Here is a 24691-nt window from a genome sequence, read left to right on the forward strand (position 1 = left end):
TTCTATTTGTGTGTTTTCTCTCTAGAAAGAAATTGCCAGGTTAATCACTCTGGAACAAGGGAAGACCCTAGCGGATGCTGAAGGAGATGTGTTTCGAGGCCTTCGTAAGCTGGGTGTCCCTCCTGGGGAGCTTCAGGGACATTTAGAAAAGGAGCAAAAGAAAATGGGAGGCAAAGATCCCTTAATGAGGGATTGCTTCTTCCTTTATGTTGATTTTGTTATCCCATGATATCTTTTTTAATACTTGTGGAAAATACCAATACTTCTCAGCAATCTATGAAATTGGTTTACTTCATTTTTTGTTTTACTCAACTGATCTTCCAGTGGGTATGTACATTTCACTGTCTTTTTCCCATTTAGAGAATCTCATTTTGCACAAGCCCTTCTCTCATGGAAGGTCAAGTCAGTGTTTCTTCCCTCTGTCCTTGGCCTGAGCCACTCACTCCCTGCCCTCAGTGCTTATTGGAGCATGACCAAGGCAGGTAGTGTACCCTGTGGGCAGCTGCTGGCCTGACTGCTTCTTCTCTGTTGCAGAGGTGGTTGAGCATGCCTGCAGTGTGACATCCCTCCTGCTGGGAGAGACCATGCCATCCATCACCAAAGACATGGACCTTTATTCCTACCGTCTGCCTCTGGGGGTGTGTGCAGGCATTGCTCCGTTCAATTTTCCTGCCATGATCCCCCTTTGGATGTTTCCCATGGCCATGGTGTGTGGAAATACCTTCCTAATGAAGCCATCAGAGCGAGTCCCTGGAGCAACTATGCTTCTTGCTAAGTTGCTTCAGGACTCTGGTGCCCCTGATGGAACACTGAACATCATCCATGGACAACATGAAGGTAACTGCCTTTCAGCACATGGCACTTAATCTGGCTTCCCAAATATCAAGGTGTTGAGTGGTGATGGGTGTTCTAGAATGAGGAACCTAGGGATGAAGGGATTTACTAAGTTACCTCCATGTTTGAAGGTAATATTTGTTAACTGTTTTGCTGTCTGTGTGCTAAGGTAACTAACTAGGGAGTAGCAGTGCTTCTTGCCCTACGAAATACATTGGGACAAAGAAATATGGATCAGGGCATGACACAGATAAGATTAAAGAAAAAGTTTTCACTTTAATATTGAGATAATTTATGAGGATTTTTAATTCAGAGACTCACTTTATGGACCTCAGAGAGACTAAAAGCCTTCTAATTCATATAATAATAGCTACTACTTAAAAATTGCTTCTGTGTTTCAGGCACTGTTTCTTGTATCTTACATATATTATTTCATTTAATCTTTATAAGAACCCATTTAGATAGATGCTATTTTTCCATTTTACAGATAAGAAAATTGAAGCATAATGAAATTAAGTAATTTGCCCGAAGTCACACTGCTAAAACCTATCAGAGCCAAGATGTATATATCCAGGAAGGCTGAACCTGGTTTTTACTTTTAAATATAGTCATGTGGCACATAACGATGTTTTGGTCAACAACAGACTGCATATACAACAGTGGTCCAAAAAGATTATAATAGAGTTGAAAAATTCTTATCACCTAGTGACATTGTAGTCATGATAACATTGTAGTACAACGCATTACTCACACGTTTGTGGTGATGCTGGTATAGAAAAGTATAGCATATGCAATGATGTGTAATACATACTACTAATAATGATAATAAATGACTATATAACTGATTTGTGTACTTACTATGCTATTCTCTTTGGTATTTTAGAGTGTACTCTTTCTACTTAAAAAAGAAGTTTGCTGTAAAATAATATGTCATATTATGCTGGCAGCAACCTTATACATCTCACGTTTACTGCACCTGTTGATTGCATCATTTTTTCTTGTGTTTAATTTAATCTCATATTTTTTATACAGAAGCATACTGCACAGGTTTGTAGTATGAACCACAGGTTATACCATCTAGGTTTGTGTAAGTGCCCTCTATGATGTTTGCGCAGTGACAAAATTGCCTAATGATGAATTTCTCAGAATGTTGTCCCCGTGGTTAAGCAGCACATGAGTGTACTATGCTATATTGTCTCTCACATAAGGGCACAGCAGTATCTGAGAGTTCTGGTATGTAGTGACAGTTGAAGAAATATCATATTCTTAAAGAACAGAAGTGTTGAGTATTAAAGAGCTGTTATTTTGGAGAATTTTATAAGAGTGTGTTTGAGCCCAAACTGAGGACAGTGCCAGGAAGCACGATCTCAAATGCTCTGAAGGGCTGTTATTTTCAAGAAAAAGAGGAGTTGTAAGTTTCAGAGTTAAAAGTGGAAGTTCTGGAATAGCAAATGAGAAAAATAATGAAAGGGAAGATGCTATATAGACTTTATAGTTTAAAGAATTAAGAGGACAAAGAAAGAGAGAACTTCAAAATAGGAATCCAGCATTGAAACACAAAAGTATGAAAATTTCTCCCTCATAGCAGTGGGGAAAGGGGAAATTTGTTATATTGAGAAACCCATAGCCATTTGTTCCTTTATGGTGATCATTTATTTTCTTCTTAAAGCTGTGAACTTCATTTGTGATCATCCGGATATCAAAGCAATCAGCTTTGTGGGATCCAACCAGGCAGGAGAGTACATCTTCGAGAGAGGGTCAAGACATGGCAAGAGAGTTCAAGCCAATATGGTGACTTCTTATTCCTTTTTTCTCTCAAACTTTGTTATATGTATTAAAATTACCTAGAAACAGCACTGCAGCAGAGGGGCCTCTCCTCCCACTCTAAGGCCAATGTTTCCTTATTCCCATTTCATCCCGAATTGCTTTCCTTTAATGATGAATATTGTGATTAGGTTTATTCTAAGTGACTTTATTTTTTAAAAAAATGTGTGTGTGTGTGTGTGTGTGTGTGTGTGTGTGTGTATTATTGATTTCAGAGAGGAAGGGAGATGGAGAGAGAGATAGAAGCATCAATGATGAGAGAGAATCAAGGATCGGCTGCCTCCTGCACACCCCTCACTGGAGATTGAGCCTGCAACCCGGGCATGTGCCCTGACTGGAAATCAAACCCTAACCTCCTGGTTCATAGGTTGATGCTCAACTACACTGAGCCACACTGGCTGAGCAACTTTAACTACCTTTTATCTTATACAACAAATTTGGGTGCCAAGGGGCACATTTTTCCCTGAGAATGTTATTCATATTCTTTGAGCTTTAGCAGTAACAGCTGAATTCTGGTTCTGGCCCTGTTTCTTCCTTCATACCATGCTTTTCTAGCCCTTTAATCTTTTCCTTCTTTTAAGGCGTATCCTAACTACTAATGTCAAAATATCTTCTTCCCTAAGAGTTCAGACTAAGGCACTGAGAAGAGCCCCATATCCCTATACGAGATGTGTGGTTTACTAGATTGCATAGTTCTGCTGTTCTCTTACTAGTTCCTTGTCAAATAGTTGGCAATTCTTTGATACTAAATATAAAGTCCAATTGCTACTTTCTTACTCTTTGACTAATGTTGCATAAAGGATAGCCACCCGAGCACAGGTTTGGAAACTTCATGATATGCCTACTTCTTTCTTTTCATGGCCGAGTGTATTTTGGCCAGTTTGACTTAAGTTCCTCCCAATTCACAGTATACCATGTGTAATGGGATAAAATTAAGTAGCTGGCATGGTATTTATCCATGTAGTCAATTATAGTTGTATCTGAAAACATCTGTGTGGAAATGACCAGATGTTATCCTTCATAGAAGTTCATGAGGATGTGTATCTAGAAGCAAGCCAGTCTGGGGAACCTCTTTCCAGAACTTGTTTATCAGGAGAGGGCTACCTCCTATTTTGTTTCATCTGGCTACTGGCATTATTACTGGCAGTTGTTTACACTGCTATTCATGTAACTAGAAACCCCAGCAGACAACAAATTCTTTCCTATCTAACAGGAAAGAGAAAGTAGTTCTCATTGGTCCTGGATGCAGTGTTAGCCTATCAGTTTGACTTAAATGTGATGATTGGGGTTCTTTTTTTTTTTTTTTTAATCTAAATAAACATGTTTCAGCTTATCAGCTGAGAAGGGGGAAAGTAATCTGGAGACTTGCTCAATGTTACCAAGACTTTAGCAGTATCAAAATAATCAGTCTATCCTCAAAGCAGCAAGGGATAAATTCTCTAGGCCTTACCTTAAATGTTCATTTGAAATTTCATATTATTTGCCTAATTTTTAGCATAATTTTATTTTCTCAAGGAAGATTCATGTGCTTTCTATATTTCCTTAGGGAGCCAAGAACCATGGGGTAGTCATGCCAGATGCCAATAAGGAAAATACACTGAACCAGTTGGTTGGGGCAGCATTTGGAGCTGCTGGTCAGCGCTGCATGGCTCTTTCAACAGCGATCCTTGTGGGAGAAGCTAAGAAGTGGCTGCCAGAGCTGGTGGAGCGTGCCAAAAACCTGAGAGTCAACGCAGGTAATATGTTATCTGCCTCGCTCCTTTAGACTTTGCATTTGTTAAAACCAAGCTCTTGGTTTTAACATTGGCTTTGGCCAATGGGAGCAATCATATCATTTTTTACCATTGCCTCTCTTTATACTGTACCTGTTTAGATTAATCTTTAGTTGGCAGTCATAAGTTATGTTAATGAAGGCATTAAACTCTTCTGTGTTGTTTATAGGAGACCAGCCTGGAGCTGATCTTGGCCCTCTGATCACACCCCAGGCCAAAGAGCGAGTCTGTAATCTGATTGATAGTGGAACAAAGGAGGGAGCCTCCATCCTTCTTGATGGTCGAAATATTAAAGTCAAAGGCTATGAAAATGGCAACTTTGTTGGACCAACCATCATCTCAAATGTCAAGGTAAACAACTCTGGATTATTTGTTTCCCAGATATGGGAGCTGAAGGCACTTTAGAGGCTCTTCCCTCCAATCCTATATAATAAAGAGCTAATATGCAAATGGTCATCGCTCCTCACACCCTTGTGCCGGAACTGCTCAGACACTCAACACTGGGAAGAGAGGAATGGGGACCAGCCAGGTACAAATGAGCTCACAAGAGGAACGGGGACCAGCCAGGCACAAATGAGCTCATGAGAGAGGAATGGGTACCAGCCAGGCTGCGGCCTGGGAGAGGGACAAGCCGTCCACCCTGCGGTCCTGGATGCCAGCTCCTGTGGCTGCGGCCCAGGAAAGGGACAAGCCACCCGCCCCGCAGTCCCAGGCGCCTGCAGCTGCGGCCCAGGTGAAGCCACCCACCCACGGTCCCCTACGGCTGCAGCTGGCCCAGGCAAAGCTGGCCTGGGTCCCAGGTGCCTGCAACCGGCCAGAGGAGGGAATCCTGGGTCTGGGATGCAGGGTGAGGCAGAGGCGGTTAGGGGGCAATGAGGCCAGCAGGGGAACAGTTAGGGACGATCAGGCCAGCAGGGGAGCAGTTAGGGGCGATCAGGCAAGCAGGCAGAGGTGGTTGGGGGCGATCAGGCAGGCAGAGGTGGTTGGGGGCGATTAGGCAGGCAGAGGTGGTTAGGGGCAATCAGGCAGGCAGGCAGAGGGGTTAGGGGTGATCAGGCAGGTGAGCGGTTAGGAGCCATCGGTCCTGGATTGTGAGAGGCAGTTGGACATCCCCCAAGGGTTCCCAGATTGGAGAGGGTGCAGGCCAGACTGAAGAACCCCCCCTTGCACAAATTTCATGCACTGGGCCTCTAGTTTATAAAGAACATTTAATGACTAGAGACTTCATTTCTTGCCAGAATTATTCAGTTATTTTATCTAGAGTCTGATTTAACCTCCCTTCTCACTCATGATCTCTTTCTACTCTACAAGTATTCAATAAACTTTTCATAAAGGGCTAGATAGTAAATATTTTTGGCTTTGCAGGGATATGCAATGTCTGTCACAACTACTCAACTCTTGACATATTAGTATGAAAGCAACCATTAACATTATGTAGCTGTTTTCTGTAAAAATTTTATTTATGGACAATGAAACTTTAATTACAAATAATTTTATATGCCATGATTGATTTTTTTCAACCATTTAAAAAATATAGAGCCCTGGCCGGTGTTTCTGAGTGGTTAGAGCATCAGCCTGAGCACCGGAAGGTCATGGGTTCAATTCCCAGTCCTGCAAGTATCTGGGTTGCAAGTCCATTCCCAGCCCCGGTCAGATACATGCAGGAGGCAACCAATCAATGTGTCTCTCTCACATCAATGTTCCTCTTTCTCTCTCCCTCTCCCCCCCCTCCCTCCCTCCTTTCCATACTCTCTCTAAAAATGAATGGAAAAATATACTTGGGTGAGGATTAACAATAACAACAAAAATTATTCTTAGCTTGTTGGCTGTATAAAAACAGGCAGCCATATTTGGCCCAATGACCATATTTTGCCAATCCCTATCTTATACTTGTTACTTATTTGTTTAATGTCCATCTTTTTCCCATTCCTTCTTATTCCTAGCTTATAGTTATTGCAGTGTTTCCACCAACATATCAACCACCCCATATTTATTGAGTACTTACTCTGTGCTCTAAATTTAGATGCATCTTTACCAGAAAGTGACAAAAGGAAGATAATTTTTATTATCAAATAAAAATGTTTATTTATTAAAACTCTACACGTTTTTCAGCTAAAATTAGTGACTAAGTTGAGGTTAGGAGGCTTTTTTTGAAATACATATGTCCCCACAAATCCTACTATAATCCTGAATAATTAAGTTGAATTTAAGTGTAGTAGAAATTATGAAATCTCTTGCCAAAGAACCATGGAGGAAAATACCCACTTATAAATAACAAACACAGCTGACTAGCTACAGTGGTAAAGAATGTTTTGTATGTTTAATGTAACCTGCTATCAAAATATAAATGTGCAGACTCATTTGGGAAACAAAGGAATGAATGAGAATGGATTATGTTATAGAAAACTTAGCACAGGGTTTCTTTAAATAGAAAGAAATCTCCTGTGGTATTTTAAATATATATTTGATTCATTTAAAAAATGAATTTTCATGTAAGTTTTCAGTAACATAATAATTGTATAAACAGGTTATACAATTATAAAAGAGGAAGCTAGTGATGGGTCATGGGACCTAAAAATACAGTGCTTAAAGGAAAGGATTGTAATTGTAATTAATAGAAATTTCAAGTTATTGATAAAGATTGGTAGCTTGGAAGATGGAACACAGCAAGAAAGCACTTTTAAAAAAATAAGAGCTTTAAAATGAAAAAAGATTACTAACATGAAAGCTGTCTATGTAAACAGTGGGCTCTAAATTAACAAATAAGCATAAAATACTGACTTCTTTTCTGGATACATCACTCCTGGCAGCCAAATATGACTTGTTACAAAGAGGAGATTTTTGGTCCAGTTCTTGTGGTCCTGGAGACAGATACTTTGGATGAAGCCATCAAGATTGTAAATGATAACCCATATGGAAATGGAACTGCCATCTTCACCACCAATGGAGCCACCGCTAGGAAATATTCCCACTTGGTGGATGTTGGACAGGTTTGTGAAAATAATTTTTAGGAGATTCTTATAGCCATTTACCGTTTCCTGGGGAGATGGTAAACAGTGATCAGTTGCTACCACTCTGATCTCCCACAATGCCCCATTTTCTTCCTCGGGAATAAAAGTTCAGTGAGATGGATATAGGGTGGAAGGTGGGTATTTAAACTTGACTCTAATGCCACGCATTTATGCTTCTAAATGGAGAGTTCCTTTGTTTGAGTCATTTTCTTAATATCTGATGTGGATTTGTTCTGCTTTAGGTGGGTGTGAATGTCCCCATTCCAGTGCCTTTACCAATGTTCTCATTCACTGGCTCTCGATCTTCCTTCAGGGGAGACACCAATTTCTATGGCAAACAGGTAACAAAGTTTTTTTAAATGTCTTTTCCTCTAAGAAACTTTTATATATTCAGGAACAAGGATTCTGCAAGGAAGGGTCTGCCAGCAGCCTCTGTGAGGTCATACATTGTTCAGCACTGCTTGTCAGTAGGTCTCCTAGAAAAGATTTCAAAGAGAACAGAGTTTTAGGGAAAAAGCATACGGAAGTCCAAGCCTTTATATATGCCCTTTCCTCTGCCTCCTCATTTTCATCTGACTAACTCTTAATCACCTGTCATGTCTCCATTTAAAGAATGGACTCCTCTAGAAAACCACTTGACTACCACCAGCCCTTTCCTCAGTGCTCAGTTGGGTATGCCCTCATGTGCTCCCACCAATCCACATATTCCTCCCTGTAATGGTTATTCACTTACAAAAAATTTCTTTGAGCACCTTCTTTGTACCAAACACTATTCTAGGCACTATAAATACAGCACTGAACAAAAGCAGATCTGAAACCAAATTGCCTGGGTTCAAACCCCAGCTTGGCCAGTTATAAACTGTGTGACTTTGGAGATACCTTTTCTTTGTCTCAGATTTCTTCATCTGTAAAATGAAATAACAACAATACCTATATTTCATGAGGTTATGAGGATTAAGTTACCACTGTTATCACATTCTTCAGGAGGTGTATATTTCCTAAGGCAGGAACAGTCATGGCATATTCAAACAGCAGAAATGGTCTGGAGCACAGGGAGTGAATGAGTAAGACAGTGGGGTAAGAGATGAGGCTAGAGAGGTAGGCAGGGACAAGTCATGTAAGAATCTTTAAGCTATGCTAAGAAGTCCTCATCATCCTTTAGTTACTTATCTGCAGCACCTGGCACAGAGCAGGTGCCCAAACATATGTTGAACAAATGGGTTAGTGGAAGTTCTTTATAGTCCTACAGAAATTCAGCCATTTTGGAATATTCAGTAATAAATTACATTTTTTTCCTATAAAGGTCTCTCTTTTAAATGTTAATAAAAAATTGACAGTGGACTTACATAGCAGAATATGGCAGTGTGGCTAACTGGCTAAGAAAAAATTTGATTATTTGGAGGCTTATTATACAGTTTGTGACAAAAATGACAGCTTTTATAAAACTAACTAGTTTATACTATTAACAAAAATTTCTTTACAAGTTACTCTGTAAGTGAGGCTTCTTGCAGGAAAAGACTGACCTCATATAGAGTTTGAAGTCTAAAATCCTGAGGTAATTAAATTGCTAATTTGTATTTTAGAAATGAAAATATCATCCTATATAATAATCCAATATAATAAAAGAGTAATATGCAAGTTGACCCTAATGGTGGAATGACAGGTCACTATGATGCGCACTGACACCAGAGGCAGACGCTCAATGCAGGAGCTGCCCCCTGGTGGTCAGTGTGCTCTCACAGGGGGAACTCTGCTCAGCCACAAGTCAGGCTGATGGCTGCAAGTGCAGCGGCAGTGTGGCCCGGGAGGAGCAGGCCTAAGCCATCAGTCGGACATCCCTCAAGGGCTCCATGGCTGCCAGACGGATGTCTGACTGCCAGCTTAGGCCCGATCCCCCCGGGGAGCGGGCCTAAGCCAGCAGGTGGACATCCCCCAAGGGGTCCCAGACTGCGAGAGGGTGCAGGCTGGACTGAGGGAACTCCTTGAGTGCATGAATTTTCATGCACCAGGCCTCTAGTCCTTTATAATAAAAGCCCAGCGACCAAATGGCAGAACGACCAGAACACTGAAACAACCATGCCCCCTCGCCCTGGCCGGCCCCACCCCCAATCAGCCCCCATAGGGGCGGGCCGACTGGACCCCACCAGTGCACAAATTTGTGCACTGGGCCTGTAGTCTATATATACTCTTTATACTTACTCTTCATACTTCTCTTTTATATATATATATATATATATATATATATATATATATATATATACATATAAAAGCCTAATATGTTAAGTGTCCGACTGATTGGTCGACCATTTATTTGGTCGACCTTTTGATCAGTTGCTATGACATGCACTGACCATCAAGGGGCAGACACTCTGATCAGTAGGTTAGCTTGCTGCTGTGGTCCGGCCAATTGGGACTGGAGCCAACCTCCCACGGTCGCTGTCTGGCCTCTAAAATATTTCTTCTAATTAATTTCCTTTCCATGTGCATGAATTTGTGCACTGGGCCTCTAGTTCTTACATAATAAAATGTAAACTTTAGTTGTATCTTATATTGAAAGTATATAATAATCTCTAAAGTTGTTTTCAATATATTAACATGGCCCAGAATGTCAAGTAATTCTAGAAGAGTATTTCAATCAAACTGCTGGTTTTTTCCAAACAATATCTTTTTAGCTTTCTAGTAATTTGGTGTTAGATCTGTATAGTCCAGTGATGGCGAACCTTTTGAGCTCGGCATGTCAGCATTTTGAAAAACCCTAACTTAACTCTGGTGCCATGTCACATATAGAAATTTTTTGATATTTGCAACCATAGTAAAACAAAGACTTATATTTTTGATATTTATTTTATATATTTAAATGCCATTTAACAAAGAAAAATCAACCAAAAAAATGAGTTTGCATGTCACCTCTGACACGTGTGTCATAGGTTCGCCATCACTGGTATAGTCTATTCTCTTTTGCTCAAGCCTATTATAAAATAAACCATGTAGATTATAAAGACTTAAATATGCTGAACTTTCTTTGACTTACATGTTATAGATTATTTAGAAATGAATGTGTATACCAGACATTTTACTTTAGATCTGTAAGATATTGTGGATTTTATTGCTTCAGTATAGCTATTCGTCACTGACAGTTGTCAGAAATGCCTAATATATATTTCATTCTTTCACTCCTTTCTCTTCTTCATGGGAAGGAGAGATTTGTATGCCATTTCATTTTCCCCTCACACATTGCTATGAGGTGAACATTATGTCACAGATAAGGCCGAAGGTTAAACAGCAGTCAACAAGGAGTAGAGGCAGGATCTGAGCTATGCCTCAAGACCTCGGAGCACATGATATTCAGAATGACCTACAAGTTTAACAGATTACAGTGTTGAATTGGCCAGTATCAGCATAATGATAACTAAGGTTTGACTGTTTACTATGTGCCAGATATTATGCTAAATGTTTTAGATAAATTTATATGAACAATATATTGGATTTTAGTTGTACCTATTCCTCAAGTAGGAGAGTGAGTAGTACTTCTCAGCACCTCGTTCAAAAGTTGATTAAAAGAGGAATCATGAAATCTCCCCAAAATATATGCTAATTCTCTCTTTCTTCCTTTGTTCTCTTTAGGGCATCCAATTCTACACTCAGCTAAAGACCATCACTTCTCAGTGGAAAGAAGAAGATGCTACTCTTTCCTCACCTGCTGTGGTCATGCCTACCATGGGCCGTTAGAATGAGTTGTTCCAGACTCAGTCCATCCTGAGTCATCTCCCTTTATTCTTGACCACCTTCATTTGCCAACTTTGCTCAGATCAGATCCCTGAGAATGGAATACCTTGTAACTAAATCTTTCTCAGGACCATTAGCCCCTGCACAGTTGCTATAGAGAGACTCCTGGTGTAAATCTGAAACCGGATTTACTTACTCTTCATACTTCTCTTTTTGAGGTAACTGTTAACTGTGAAATGTTAATCTGAAGGAGAGCTTAGAGCTGTTTTCTAAAAATTCTTCCCTCTTCTGATAACTTGAAGGGAAGATTAGTGTTTGTAAAGATCATCCATAATTCACCCTTTGGTTGACCTTCAAACAGCCCTACATAATTGCCAGTGGGGGATACACCACTGCCAGGCTTTCCTGAGCCTATCATCCCATACTACACAAGATATAGTCCATTTCTACTTATCCCACAGTTGTGACAACTATTTCTTTCTTTTTGCTGAATGCCACTTTGTCCTAGTGATTCATGACCACTAAATTTTATCATCACCTCTGTCCTGCTTCTTCAAATAATTTTTCAAAGATACCTCAGTATGCATTGGATAAATCTCCATTTTGTAGTGTGTGCCAAATGTTAAAGTTTAGGGTTTGCTTCAACAATCATTAATTAACAATTCAGTTATTAACTCAGATGCCAATAGGTTTTTTGTTTGTTTCTAGACCCAGATATCAAAGGGAGTTTGCCTTAAGCAAGTCTAGCTTGATTATACTTTTTAATGAAACAACCCTTAATATAGAATAACTGACTAGGGTCTAAGACATTTTTAAAGCTTTTCATGACATAAAGTAGTAAAAAAGAAATGCTTTGCCCTGCCTGATGCAGCTCAGTTGGTTGGAGCATCATCCTGTGCACCAAAAGATCGTGGGTTTGAATCCTGGTCAGGGCACATACCCAGATTGTGGGTTCAATTCCTGGTTGGGATGTGTACAGGAGGTAGCCAAACAATGTTTCCTTCTCTCTCTCTCTCTCTCTCTCTCTCTCTCTCTCTCTCTCTCTCTCTCTCTCTCTCTCTCTCTCTCTCTTCCTCTCTCCCTTCCTCCCTCTCTCCTCCCTCCCTCCCTCCCTTTCTTCAAAATAAAAAAAACATATCTGAAATAAAAGAAATGCTTTGACAGATTCTTTTGCTACAATTAATTCAACTATGTCTTTGATGTAGCTAAGCTTTAAGTCAAATAGATATTGATATGCTAATCAAAACAGCTTCTGCCTTTTTGCTCTACATTCAGTTGAATCCTGTCTTTCTGATGCAGTTTTCACCCAGTGAACTAGGAGAAGGCTTCTGGCTCAGATAGAGTAAGTAATCTCTGGCCCCAGCCAGATGATATAGGTCATTTATTTTTCTGTTTCCCTTCAGTCATATGGATAATGTTGACCTACTCCATAGGAGTTACTCAGTGAATTAAGGATAGTGAAAACCTTGAAAATGTTTGTACACTCTACATAATTTAGGCTTATTACTACCACCTACTGATAGAATATCAGAATCTTCAGTCACTTAAGGCAGTGATTTTCAACCTTTTTCATTTCATGGTACACATAAACTAATTACTAAAAATTTATATTTTTTGCCAAGCTGACAAAAAATTGGTATAATTTTGATTGATTTACAAAAAAATAATAACAATAGTAATTACCTGCCCTTTTTGCTCCAAAATTACTTTTTTCAAAATCAGGTGCATATACTTATAAGGATTTTTGGTACCCAGAATTAACCAATCAGATACAACCTTATTATGCAACATGACCAATAAGTTGCAACTCTATTATATGACCTATATATTTATGGTTCAAGAGAGGGCATTCACCTTTGAGACAGCATGGAGGGACCTGGAGAGTATTATGCTAAGTGCAATAAGCCAGTCAGAGAAAGACAAGTATCACATGATCTCACTCATGTGGAATCTAATGAACAAAATAAACTGATGAATAAAATGAATCCAGAGACATAGAAGCGTAGAACAGACTGTGGAACCTCAGAGGGAAGGCAGGGGAGTGTGGGTGGGTGGTAAGTGATCAACCAAAGAACTTGTATACATATATGCATAACCCATGGACACAGACCATAAGGTGGTGAAGGCCTGGGACTTGGGGGTGGGGGTACAGGCAGGCAGGCAGGCAGGCTAGAAGGGGTCAATGGGGGGAAGGGGAAAATGGGACAAATGAAATATTTTCAACAATAAAGATTTAATTTTTAAAAGGGAGGGGGCATTCACACCAGACAGCTATTTTGTGTTGACTACTGTCATTCTTTTATTTGGCAATCTAAGGGAAAAGAGGTCAGTGCTCCTGACTAGTCAGGTTTTGCATATTTTAAAAATTCTTATGGCACACCAGTTGAAAATCACTGAGTTAAGGTGACTAGAATTTTAATAAAATACATTTATGACCCTACTGGGTCTTCCTGATTTGTTTTATTTCAGTTTGCCTTCCTAAAGATGAGGCAGTAGAAATTTATAGAATGTCCCTTGTTTTATCTCTTATCACAGCTGGCAACTGATAGTGATATTTAATCCAATCCAACAACTAGAGGCTGGATTGAATAAAAGGTCATACTCTCTAAATTCCAAGTGGAATTGAATCACAGAGACTCCTAAATTTTCCTTACATTTAACGGAAATCACTTTTTAAATAATACTAATCAGGAGACAGCCAATCAATGATTCTCTCTTATCATTGACATTTCTCCCTTCCTCTATGAAATCAATGAAAATATATTTTTAAAAATACTAATCAGAATCATGAAAATGGCAGGTATAATTAAATTAGAAGATGTTTCAATATTTAAAAAAAAGAATTGTGTTCCTGTAATTGGAATCAATTTATTTGGTTAGTTACTTACTACTCAGAAGTTTCTTATTTCTGAGATAGAAAAAACAATTGTACAGTTGTTTATGCTAGTAGCAGCTAAAAAAATGAGTGTTTTGTTTTCATTTTGCTCTGATGTGGCCTCATTCTCTGATTTTACATTGTACTAATTATGAATAACAAGCACAAATAAAAAGCTCCTAAAAAGAATATCTGGCTTTAAAAAAATGGTGCCATACTTACTTATACCAGTAAGGCCTCTGTCCCCTACCTGTAGTGACTTAGACTTCCCACCTCTGTCCAAAGCCAAGAGTTAAATGGGTCATTATGTTTTAATTCTTACATAAAAGATAGTACATATTTTGGCTAGGCTGTGGATTTCAAAAGGCAATTTATATGTTTTCAACACTAAGAGGCAAAACATGCATTTGCATTAAGTATATGCCTTCCTTATGTGGATAGTTATAAAAATGTCCACAATCTCATACTAGTATTAATACTCATTTCACTGATACCTGAGATAGTAGAGCTAAAGAACTGTGACTTAGCAAGAAGCTCATGGGGAAAGGTAACAGTTATATGTATTGTTTGGTTAGATTACAGGCTCCTTACCATGTCAGACTCATGTGATCCTTTCTGAATATTGGATATTACCAGTTCATGAGAAGAGTCTGAGATTGGTACTTGCTGGGTGATGAACGTTTGATCTTGAAGCTTACTTTCATCCCTTAAATAAAGACAAAGAGACCTGTCAACAACCATGCACACATGGAATCTAGTTCAGGACAATAGAACCATTGTGATCAGGCTCATGTTCATTGCTTTGTCAAGAAAGACTTTACTTTTGCCCTGGCCAGATGGCTCGGTTGGAGCATCATCCCATACACCAAAAGGTTGTGGGTTTGATCCCTGTCAGGGCACAACCTAGATTGTGGGTTCCATTCTGAGTCAGGGCACGTAGAGGAGGCAACTGATTGATGCTTCTCTCACACATTGATGTTTCTCCCTTCCTCTCTAGAATCAATTAAAAAATCATTCTTGGCCGAACCGGTTTGGCTCAGTGGATAGAGCATCGGCCTGCAGACTGGGGGGTCCTGGGTTCGGTTCTGGTCAGGGGCATGTACCTTGGTTGCAGGCGCATCCCCTGTGGGGGGCGTGCAGGAGGCAGCTGATCGATTTCTCTCACTGATGTTTCTAGCTCTCTGTCCCTCTCCCTTCTCTGTAGAAAATCGGTAGAATATATTTAAAAAAATAATAATAATAATTCTTGGATGAGGATTTTTAAAAAAGAGAGACCTTACCCAAATTCCTCTGTTTGTCCATTGTCTGGAACAACATATTCTGAACCTGGAGATCTAGACCTCTGATTATATTTCCTGTGGTGGGTAAAAGTTAACAATGAGGCAGTGTCTCCTTGTGCCTTTATTTCAACTATACTCTAAAAGTGCTAAATTAATGCTTCCATTGGATGGGCTTCTCATTTTCAAAAAAATGATCTTTTACACACACATAGAGGCAGTGTAATGTTAAGGCAAGTTAATATAAACTTATAGTCTCTTAAAGTTGAGACATGTTGAACTTAAGAAATGGGAAATATTTATGGAGATGATCATGATGATGCTACATAACAGCTATTAATGGTGATGGGCAAGGTTAAACCAGAGTACTGACCAAAACAAAACAAACATAAAACATGGCCAGAAAGATTTCCTTCCTACAAAATGAACCACAGAACACAGCATAAATGGAGAGACACCGTATAAAAATTTCTCTCATACTTTGGCAAGTCTGGTTAAAACACAGGAAATAAACATATTACTAAGTCAATATTTTAATTTGAAAGTGAGCTTAACAGTTACAAAAAGTATAGGAGGTTTTTTTTTTGTTTTGTTTTTTGCCAGCAGATAAAGACACATATCTCACTCCTAAAACTTGCCCTCAACTAGGTGCACATGAAAGAAGCATAAACCTATTCAAAATCTGGCGATCCTCGCCCTAGCTGGGTAGTTTAGTTGGTTAGCGCATTTTCTTTGTCCAGATATGCCAAGGTTGTGGGTTCAATCCCCGGTCAAGGCACGTACAAGAAGCAACAAATGAATGTATAAATAAGTGGAACAACAAATCACTGTTTCTCAAGTCAATTTTTTTAACCCATTCAAAATCTGGCTATCTTAAATAGTCTAATAATGTACTTTAGGTACTACCAGTGCCTAAGTTATAGCCAGAGTTGTTGCTGATGCATTAGAGTACAGTTTATTGATTATACTAGTACATACCCCTTTGAATTAGCTCACTCACAAAGAAAAATACTGAACTACTGGATTCACAATCATATACAATCTACTGTGAATTCTTACCAACTTCCTAATTAATCTACTTTCCTTGGTAGACCTTTTATCATTTAATTCCTCCCTAATATTAGGTTTCTTACTTAATCTCATCTTTATCTCAACATTTCACCATTCTATTCCTATATTCTTTTTCCTTCATCTATCACTGGCATGAGATTCCAGTAGGCTTAGACATGGCTTCATTGCGGCCAGGTTCAAGTTCATTACTAAGGTTTCACTCAATTTCCTGTTTCTCCAGTATTGAAAACAACACAGTATGGAACTCAAGGCCTGGAACTCAGGCTGTATTCCCTGGGAGAGGTCAACTCACAGTGAGACAGACATTCAGTACTTCTAGTCTAGACCAGTGATGGCGAACCTTTGAGCTCGGCGTGTCAGCATTTTGAAAAACCCTAACTTAACTCTGGTGCCGTGTCACATACAGAAATTTTTTGATATTTGCAACCATAGTAAAACAAAGACTTATATTTTTGATATTTATTTTATATATTTAAATGCCATTTAACAAAGACAAATCAACCAAAAAAATGAGTTCGCATGTCACTTCTGACACGCGTGTCATAGGTTCGCCATCACTGGTCTAGATTGTACCTCCACATCTTCAAAAGACTACCAGAGACACAAAGAAACTTCGAAGTCCTTTATCTTCCATTTAGCCAATACTTTAAACTCCTCTTGTTTGGTTGTACTCTTCTTTGTTCCTCTGTTTATTAATTGTGGTTATTCCTAAAGGTTCTAGCCTCAGCCCTTTACTTTTCTACCTACATCCACTTTCCTAAACTCAGCTACCAATTTTCATTAAACATGCTCAAATCTCTCTCCCTAAACTATCACTTGTACTCCAAACACTATTTGCACATGCCTTAAGTATTTTTTACTTCAATATTGCCATCATCTCCAATTTGACACTGAAAATACTACTTTCTGTTTCTTCTGCTACTTTCTGTTTCTTCTGCCTAGAATGGTTTTTCTCCCTTTTTTATTCCGACTTACCTTTCAGAGGTCAGCTCAAGCTTTTACTTCCTCAGAAATATTCCTGACCTCAATTAGGTCAGATTCCCCTAATCAAGGCGCTCATACCACTCCTTTGAGCCTATGTCATAGTTGTACTTTTGAATATATTTATGTGATGATTTGAATAATGACTTTCTTCCACATAAACCATGAACTCCCTGGTATTAGGCATGTCTTTATTTGCCCACCATGATATCCTCAGTAAATGGCAGCACTCAATATGTATTTGTTAAATGACTCGGATAGATTAAATAAAATTTAAATATTTCCCTCACATTGGCATTTCAGATTTTTCATTTGACTTTAATACTGCCATTCTTTTATTTCTTAATCTAAAAACTTAAACGTTTATACTTTGTTGTCTTTATTCCTTTTGTCCTTGATCACTAAGCTATTTCTCCTTCCCATCTTTCAGCTTCCTGTTTTCTGACTGCTCCCACTCTTCCCTAACCCCCTCACTACCACATGAGTAGTGCAGCAGCTTCTGCTGGTCCCCACCTCTATTTCTGTCCTCCAAGCCATCATATTGTCTTTGTTAGGTTCTGGTCAGCTCTGAGAACAATAACCTGTGAGCCCTTCCACTGAAAGTATGAGAGTATGGCTTATTGCTCTTTGTATTCCTTTAAGGTAAAGGAGAAAAATAAGTTACACTGCTCTACAATCTACACTAGCATAAGTTCAGGCTTTTCTGCATGGTTTTTAAAGGCTCAGCATAATATATAGATTAATCCTTATTTCTTATTACTAATTATTCTCTAGCACAGTGGTTCTCAACCTTCCTAATGCCGCGACTCTTTAATACAGTTCCTCATGTTGTGGTGACCCCCAACCATAAAATTATTTTCGTTCCTACTTCATAACTGTAATTTTGCTACTGTTATGAATCATAATGTAAATATCTGATATGCAGGATGTATTTTCATTGTTACAAATTGAACATAATTACAGCATAGTGATTCATTACAAAAACAATGTGTGTTTTCCGATGGTCTTAGGTGACCCCTGTGAAAGTGTCGTTCAACCCCCAAAGGGGTCGCGACCCACAGGTTGAGAACCGTTGATCTAGCATTACCACACTTCTTCAAGCTAGGCAGTTTTCCTCAATGTTCCCAAAATACCTGATACCCATTTCTACCTTGGGCTTCTGCTTATGCTGTCTACTTTGCCCCTTGCCTAATGTGTCCTGCCCCCTCTCTCAACTATTCCACTCTCTTACAAGGCACCCACAGAGTCATCTTCCTGTCTTTCTGACTGAAGTCTTCCTCCCTGACTACTCTAGCCCATTGACATATTGTCTGAACTCCAATTGTACTTTATTGTTCCATCTATTTTTTTCCTTGTTATTTTTGGTTTTGTTTGATCTGAGATCAAAGGCAATGTCTCTTAATTCTGTTGAATCCCCAGAATACCTAACATAGTGCCAAGCACATAACAGGCAATCAGTAATTGGTTAATTTTACCCACTTTATAGTTCATTACCAGGGTTATAGTTACTGATAAAACATAGTGGAGAAAGTGAAAACAAATCATTAAGAAGAATTATTTCAGCCTGGCTAGTGTGGCTCAGTGGTTGAGCTTCGACCCATGAACCAGGAGATCAAGGTTCAATTACCCATCAAGGCACATGTCCGTATTCTGGGTTTGATCCCCAGTAGGGGGTGTGCAGGAGGCAGAGCGATGATTCTCTCTCATCGTTGATGTTTTTTCTTGTATCTCTCTCTCCTCCCTTTCTCCCTCTGAAATCTTTTTTTTTTTAATTAAAAATAATTTTTAAAAATACCTGTAGATTTTTGTTTTCCTTTTTAGGTCTTTTCCTTGGTATTAGAGAGTCTCTTGTTAGGTAATAAGAGATTCTGTCTTATTAGAGATTAATAATCAGCTTAAAAAACCATTTACCAATAAATGGTTTGTAGACCAATAAAATCTTAACAATTGTTATGCTTCTCTACATTACCGCTCATTCAGCTGTGCAATATTGTACCTTCTTAGCAAGCATTACCTTAAACATCTAAAATTAATCTCTTTTCTACCCCCTTATTTATTTATCTCTGAGAATTGCTTAGCTAATCGGTATGACCCTTTTATATTTTCTGATCTTTTCCTAATCCTTTCATTCTAAGCGAGAATAAGTTCATTATTCCTAAATGATTTTAAGGATTGATGACAACTTGGTATTTTACTACAGAAACCGGGGTTTACCTGGGACCAAAACCATTCATTTTTGCAAAAAGCAATCGTAAGACTTTCTCCTTCTGCTCCCAAGTCAAATCTCCAATATCCACATTTCCTTGAATATCTGTCCTGAAGAATATCAAAGGAAAAAGAAGTGAAAAGGAAAAATATGGTCAAAGTGAGCATCTCCTTTTTTTTGAAAAATATAAAATATGTACATATGAGAAAAGAAAATTTCCAAAATATGTAAATATGAGAAAAGAAAATATCTCTCTCTCCCTCTCCCTTCCTCTCTGAAATCAATAAAAATATATTTTTAAAAAAGAAATAAAACTAACACAAGTGCTCTATGTGCAAAAAATTTCTCACATTATACATCAATACTCACTCTACATGTAAGCCGACCTGGTTCAGAGGTTGGTTGGTGCTCAACCACTGAGCCACGGCATGTTAGTTTTCTTTAAAAGTTTAGGTTTTGCCCAACCGGCTCAGGGGTTGAGTGTCGACCTAAGAACCAGGAGGTCACAGTTCAATTCCAGGTCAGGGCAAATATCCGGATTTCAGGCTCCATCCTCAGTGTGGAGCATGCAGGAGGCAGGCGATCAATGATTCTCTCTCATTATTGATGTTTCTCTCTCTCTTTCTCCCTCTCCCTTCCTCTCTGAAATCAAAAAACAATATTTTCAAAAAAGTTTAGGTTTTGCTTTATTATCACCATATACTTCAACTGTCCCTCTCCAATCTGCCTTTTAAGCCTCTTAAAAATCATTTACTTACCCTAACCAGTTTGGCTCAGTGGATAGAGTGTCAGCCTGAGGACTAAAGGGTCCCTCCCAGGCTCGATTCCGGTCAAGGGCATGTACCTTGGTTGCAGGCACATCCCCAGTAGGGAGTGTGCAGGAGGCAGTTGATCAATGTTTCTCTCTCATCGATGTTTCTAAGTCTCTATCCCTCTCCCTTCCTCTCTGTAAAAAAATCAAATATATATATATATATATATATATATATATATATATATATATATTTTAAATCATTTACTTATCTTTTACTTTCCTATTGACTCTACCTGCCCTGCTGAGGGTTTATAGGGGGAAGAGTGCTCTAACAGATAGAAATGCTAAGGAAGCAATTAATAGGAAACTGAGGTTAAGGTGACAAGTTGCTCAATAGCAGAAATGTCACACAAAAGGCAGAATAGGAAGGGTCCAGTTTCCTCAGTAACAATGTATAGAATCAGTTTATGTACCCTCCTCTGAAAACTAATATACTACTTAATATACATAGACAAAAAAATTTTTAATATATTTTTATTGATTTCAGAAAGGAAGGGAGAGGAAGAGAGAGATAGAAACATCCATGATAAAAGGGAATCATTGATTGGCTGCCTCCTGCACATTGGACCAAGCTCATAGCCCAGGCATGTGCCCTTGACCAGAATCGAACCTGGGACCCGATGCTCTATCCACTGGGCCAAACTGGCTGGGGCCATAGACAAAAAACTTTAAAAGAAACTGCCTTATGTTTGATAGGGACTCAACTTGCTTGGCATTAAATAAATTAGAGGGAATTGTAGAGGATCTGTTGGTAAAAAAGAGTGTTATTACAGACTTCTGAATACAGAAAGAAGATTTAAAAATTATACACTGTGTGGACATTTTTGAAGAAGAGTCTTAGCTTTCAGAACCTATTAACCATGTCTAACCTTTCTAGCAGCTAATTTAAAAGAGCATACAAATTAATCCACTAAAAAATAATTTAAGGCAGAAAATACATTTGGAAGCACTCTTAGTAAGATGTTAAGTACATAGAGGTCTGGAGTCCTTTTAAGTTTCTTGACTTAAGGCCTTTGAAGAATCTAATTTCATTGGGGTATAAAACATAATTTTAACAATAATCTTTAAAAATGCACCATAATTGCCGAAACCGGTTTGGCTCAGTGGGTAGAGCGTCGGCCTGCGGACTCAAGGGTCCCAGGTTCGATTCCGGTCAAGGGCATGTACCTGGGTTGCGGGCACATCCCCAGTAGGAGATGTGCAGGAGGCAGCTGATCGATGTTTCTCTCTCATCGATGTTTCTAACTCTCTATCCCTCTACCTTCCTCTGTAAAAAATCAATAAAATATATTTTAAAAAAAATAAAAATAAAAATAAAAAAATAAAAATACACCATAATTTAATCTATGGTTTATAGGGGGAAGAGTGCTCCAACAGATAGAAATGCTAAGGAAGCAATTAATCACAGTATATAATCTACAACTGTTTCAAGTATTCTGGTACCTTATCATAGTAACAGTACATCTCAAGGAAACTTGTGGGGACTTTTGGTTAATACAATGATAGGGGCACTACTGGGTGTCTTCCAATCCAAGAGACAGTTCTGTATAAGAAAGAATTGTTGAGAACCACAGGAAGGCTGGCTGAGTGGAAATTCTACAACTAGAAGGAAAGAGAAAAGCATACCGAGACTCAGAGGAGGTGCGGTGTGGAAATAAAGTACAGAGGTACAGAAGCGCATGCGGAGAGGGCTGGTGGCTGAGGACATGGTTGTCTTTTTCAATCGGGAGGGAGTCTCAAGCTCTGAGCTCCAGTTCCGGGCGAGTCTATGGGGACCCAGAGTCATACGGGAGAAAGTGGACTGCCTGGCATCAGTCAGAACTCAAGGGCAGCTTTCTCTCAGAGGTGCTTGCAGTGATTGCCAGAACACTGAGTAGCAGGGCCTCTGAGGGCAGGACTGAGAGCAGCCATAACTGCTCTCTCCCCGCTGTTGATCCCCTGGGACCGCACCCCGCCCAAGTCCTGAAAGGAGGCTTTTGCATATGAAAGGCATGGCCCTTTGCAATCTGATAATTACCTAACAAACTGCAGCTGGCCCAAGGCCCCAGGGCAAATGCATTGCTTCACAGCTGGCTCCTGCTGGGTAGCCTCAGGAAAAGGCTAGATTAGCACCTCCTTAGAGATCCAGGAGCCAGGGTGCCCCATGGTCAGAGTGGGACCATCCAGATTGCAGCTCCTCAGATCCATAAAGGACACACTCAAGGGGCAGACTCAGTGACCATCAAAGCCCCATTGAAGCAAGTCTTGCCCCGGAGGGGTGTCTCCAGCTCAGAAGTTCTCCCACTGCAGACACAGCTGATTCTCACAGCCAATTGGCCCGGAGGTCAATCCCTCCCAGTGTTACCCACAACAATCAAGGCTTAACTACAGCAAGACTGTGCACAAAGCCCACAGTGGGGTGCACCAAGAGTGTCTACCTCAGGTAATTGGGGAGGCTAAGCCACTGGGCCCTATAGGACACCTAGCACACAAAGCCACTCTATCAACACAGGGAAGCATACAAAATGTGGAGACAAAGAAACAGGACACAAATAACAGAAATGGAGGAAAGCAAACTACTGGATATAGAGTTCAAAACCACACTTTTAAGGTTTTTCAAGAATTTTCTAGAAACCGCCGATAAACTTAACGAGACCCTCAAGAAATCTAATGAGACCCTCGAGGTTGTGATAAAGGACCAACTAGAAATTAAGCATACACTGAAATAAAGAATATTATACAGACGCCCAACAGCAGACTAGAGGATCGCAAGAATCAAGTCAATGATTTGAAATATGAAGAAGCGTCTACGGCCATACCAACCTGAACGCGCCCGATCTCGTCTGAAATATGAAGAAGCAAAAAACACCCAACCGGAAAAGCAAAAAGAAAAAAGAATCCAAAAATATGAAGATAGTGTAAGGAGCCTCTGCGACAGCTTCAAGCATACCAACATCCGAATTATAAGGGTGCCAGGAGAAGAGAGAGAGCAAGATATTGAAAACCTATTTGAAGAAATGATAACAGAAACTTCCCCCACCTGGTGAAAGAAATGGACTTACAAGTCCAGGAAGCGCAGGGAACCCCAAACAAAAGGAATCCAAAGAGGACCACACCAAGACACGTATAATTAAAATGCCAAGAGCAAAAGACAAAGAGAGAATCTTAAAAGCAGCAAGAGAAAAACAATCAGTTACCTACAAGGGAGTACCCATACGACTGTCAGCTGATTTCTCAACAGAAACTTTGCAGGCCAGAAGGGAGTGGCAAGAAATATTCAAAGTGATGAATACCAAGAACCTGCAATCAAGGTTACTTTATCCAGCAAAGCTATCATTCAGAATTGAAGGTCAGATAAAGAGCTTCACAGATAAGAAAAAGCTAAAGGAGTTCATCACCACTAAACCAGTATTATATGAAATGCTGAAAGGTATCCTTTAAGAAGAGGAAGAAGAAGAAAAAGGTAAAGATACAAACTATGAACAACAAATTCACATCTATCAACAAGTAAATCTAAAAATCAAGTGAATAAATAATCTGATGAACAGAATAAACTGGTAATTACAATAGAATCAGGGGCATAGAAAGGGAGTGGACTGACTATTCTTGGGGGGGGGAAGGGGTGTGGGGGATGCGGGAAGAGACTGAACAAAAATTGTGCACCTATGGATAAGGACAGTGGGGGGGGGGGGGTGAGGGTGGAGGGTGGGGTGGGAAATGGGTGGAGGGGAGCTATGGGGGGAAAAAGAGGAACGACTGTAATAATCTGAACAATAAAGATTTAATTTAAAAAAATAAAAATCAATGGAGAAGCATTGAGCAGACTGTCAAATTACAGTGGGAAGGCTGGGGAGTGTTGGGGAGCGGGGGAAGTAAGAGATCAACCAAAGGACTTGTATGCATGCATATAAGCATAACCAGTGGACACAAGACACTGGGGGGGGGGGGTGAGGGCATGTGCCGGGGGGTAGGGGAGGCCGGGGAAGGTCACTGGGGGGGGGGGGGGGAAAGAGACATATGTACTATTATCTGTAATACTTTAAGCAATAAAATTAAATTTAAAGAAAAAAAAAAAGAATTGTTACAATGAATTGTTACTGGTATATTGATTTTTTAAATAATATGTTTAGTTAGGTATTATTACCTATAAATTTCATCTCAGAATAGTAAAGGGAATATCTATATATATAAATCTATATATATAAAAGCCTAAGCAAGTGAATGACCAAGTGACCTAATGACCGTTTGACCATTTGCTATGACATGCACTGACCACCAGGGGGCAGATGCTCGAGCAGCTGCCCCCTGGTGTTCAGTGCAT

At 39.5% G+C, this 24691-nt stretch overlaps 2 protein-coding genes across 3 annotated transcripts in view; one reads left to right on the forward strand and one right to left on the reverse strand.

The window, feature by feature from the left end:
* The window catches only part of ALDH6A1 (aldehyde dehydrogenase 6 family member A1), a 28761-nt gene extending 14536 nt beyond the window's left edge, over positions 1–14225 (forward strand). Inside the window, exons 5-12 of one of the 2 annotated variants that reach the window (XM_081102893.1) lie at positions 26–104; positions 535–837; positions 2504–2625; positions 4205–4394; positions 4600–4781; positions 7241–7420; positions 7684–7782; positions 11066–14225. In XM_081102893.1, the coding sequence (XP_080959019.1) occupies positions 26–104; positions 535–837; positions 2504–2625; positions 4205–4394; positions 4600–4781; positions 7241–7420; positions 7684–7782; positions 11066–11170 (1260 nt within the window). In that variant the 3' untranslated portion in view covers positions 11171–14225. The remainder of the gene's footprint in view (positions 1–25; positions 105–534; positions 838–2503; positions 2626–4204; positions 4395–4599; positions 4782–7240; positions 7421–7683; positions 7783–11065) is intronic. The other variant, XM_081102894.1, reaches the window with a different exon arrangement.
* BBOF1 (basal body orientation factor 1) overlaps positions 7212–24691 on the reverse strand; it is a gene marked incomplete at its 5' end in the record, with an annotated part of 41876 nt that continues 24396 nt past the window's right edge. The window contains 4 exon segments of the mRNA XM_081102913.1: positions 7212–7917; positions 14634–14748; positions 15323–15397; positions 19586–19687. Coding sequence (XP_080959039.1) covers positions 7906–7917; positions 14634–14748; positions 15323–15397; positions 19586–19687 — 304 coding nt within the window. The 3' untranslated portion in view covers positions 7212–7905.

This window comes from Myotis nattereri (genome assembly GCF_964212035.1).
Source record: "Myotis nattereri genome assembly, chromosome: 1".
Taxonomy (NCBI): domain Eukaryota; kingdom Metazoa; phylum Chordata; class Mammalia; order Chiroptera; family Vespertilionidae; genus Myotis; species Myotis nattereri.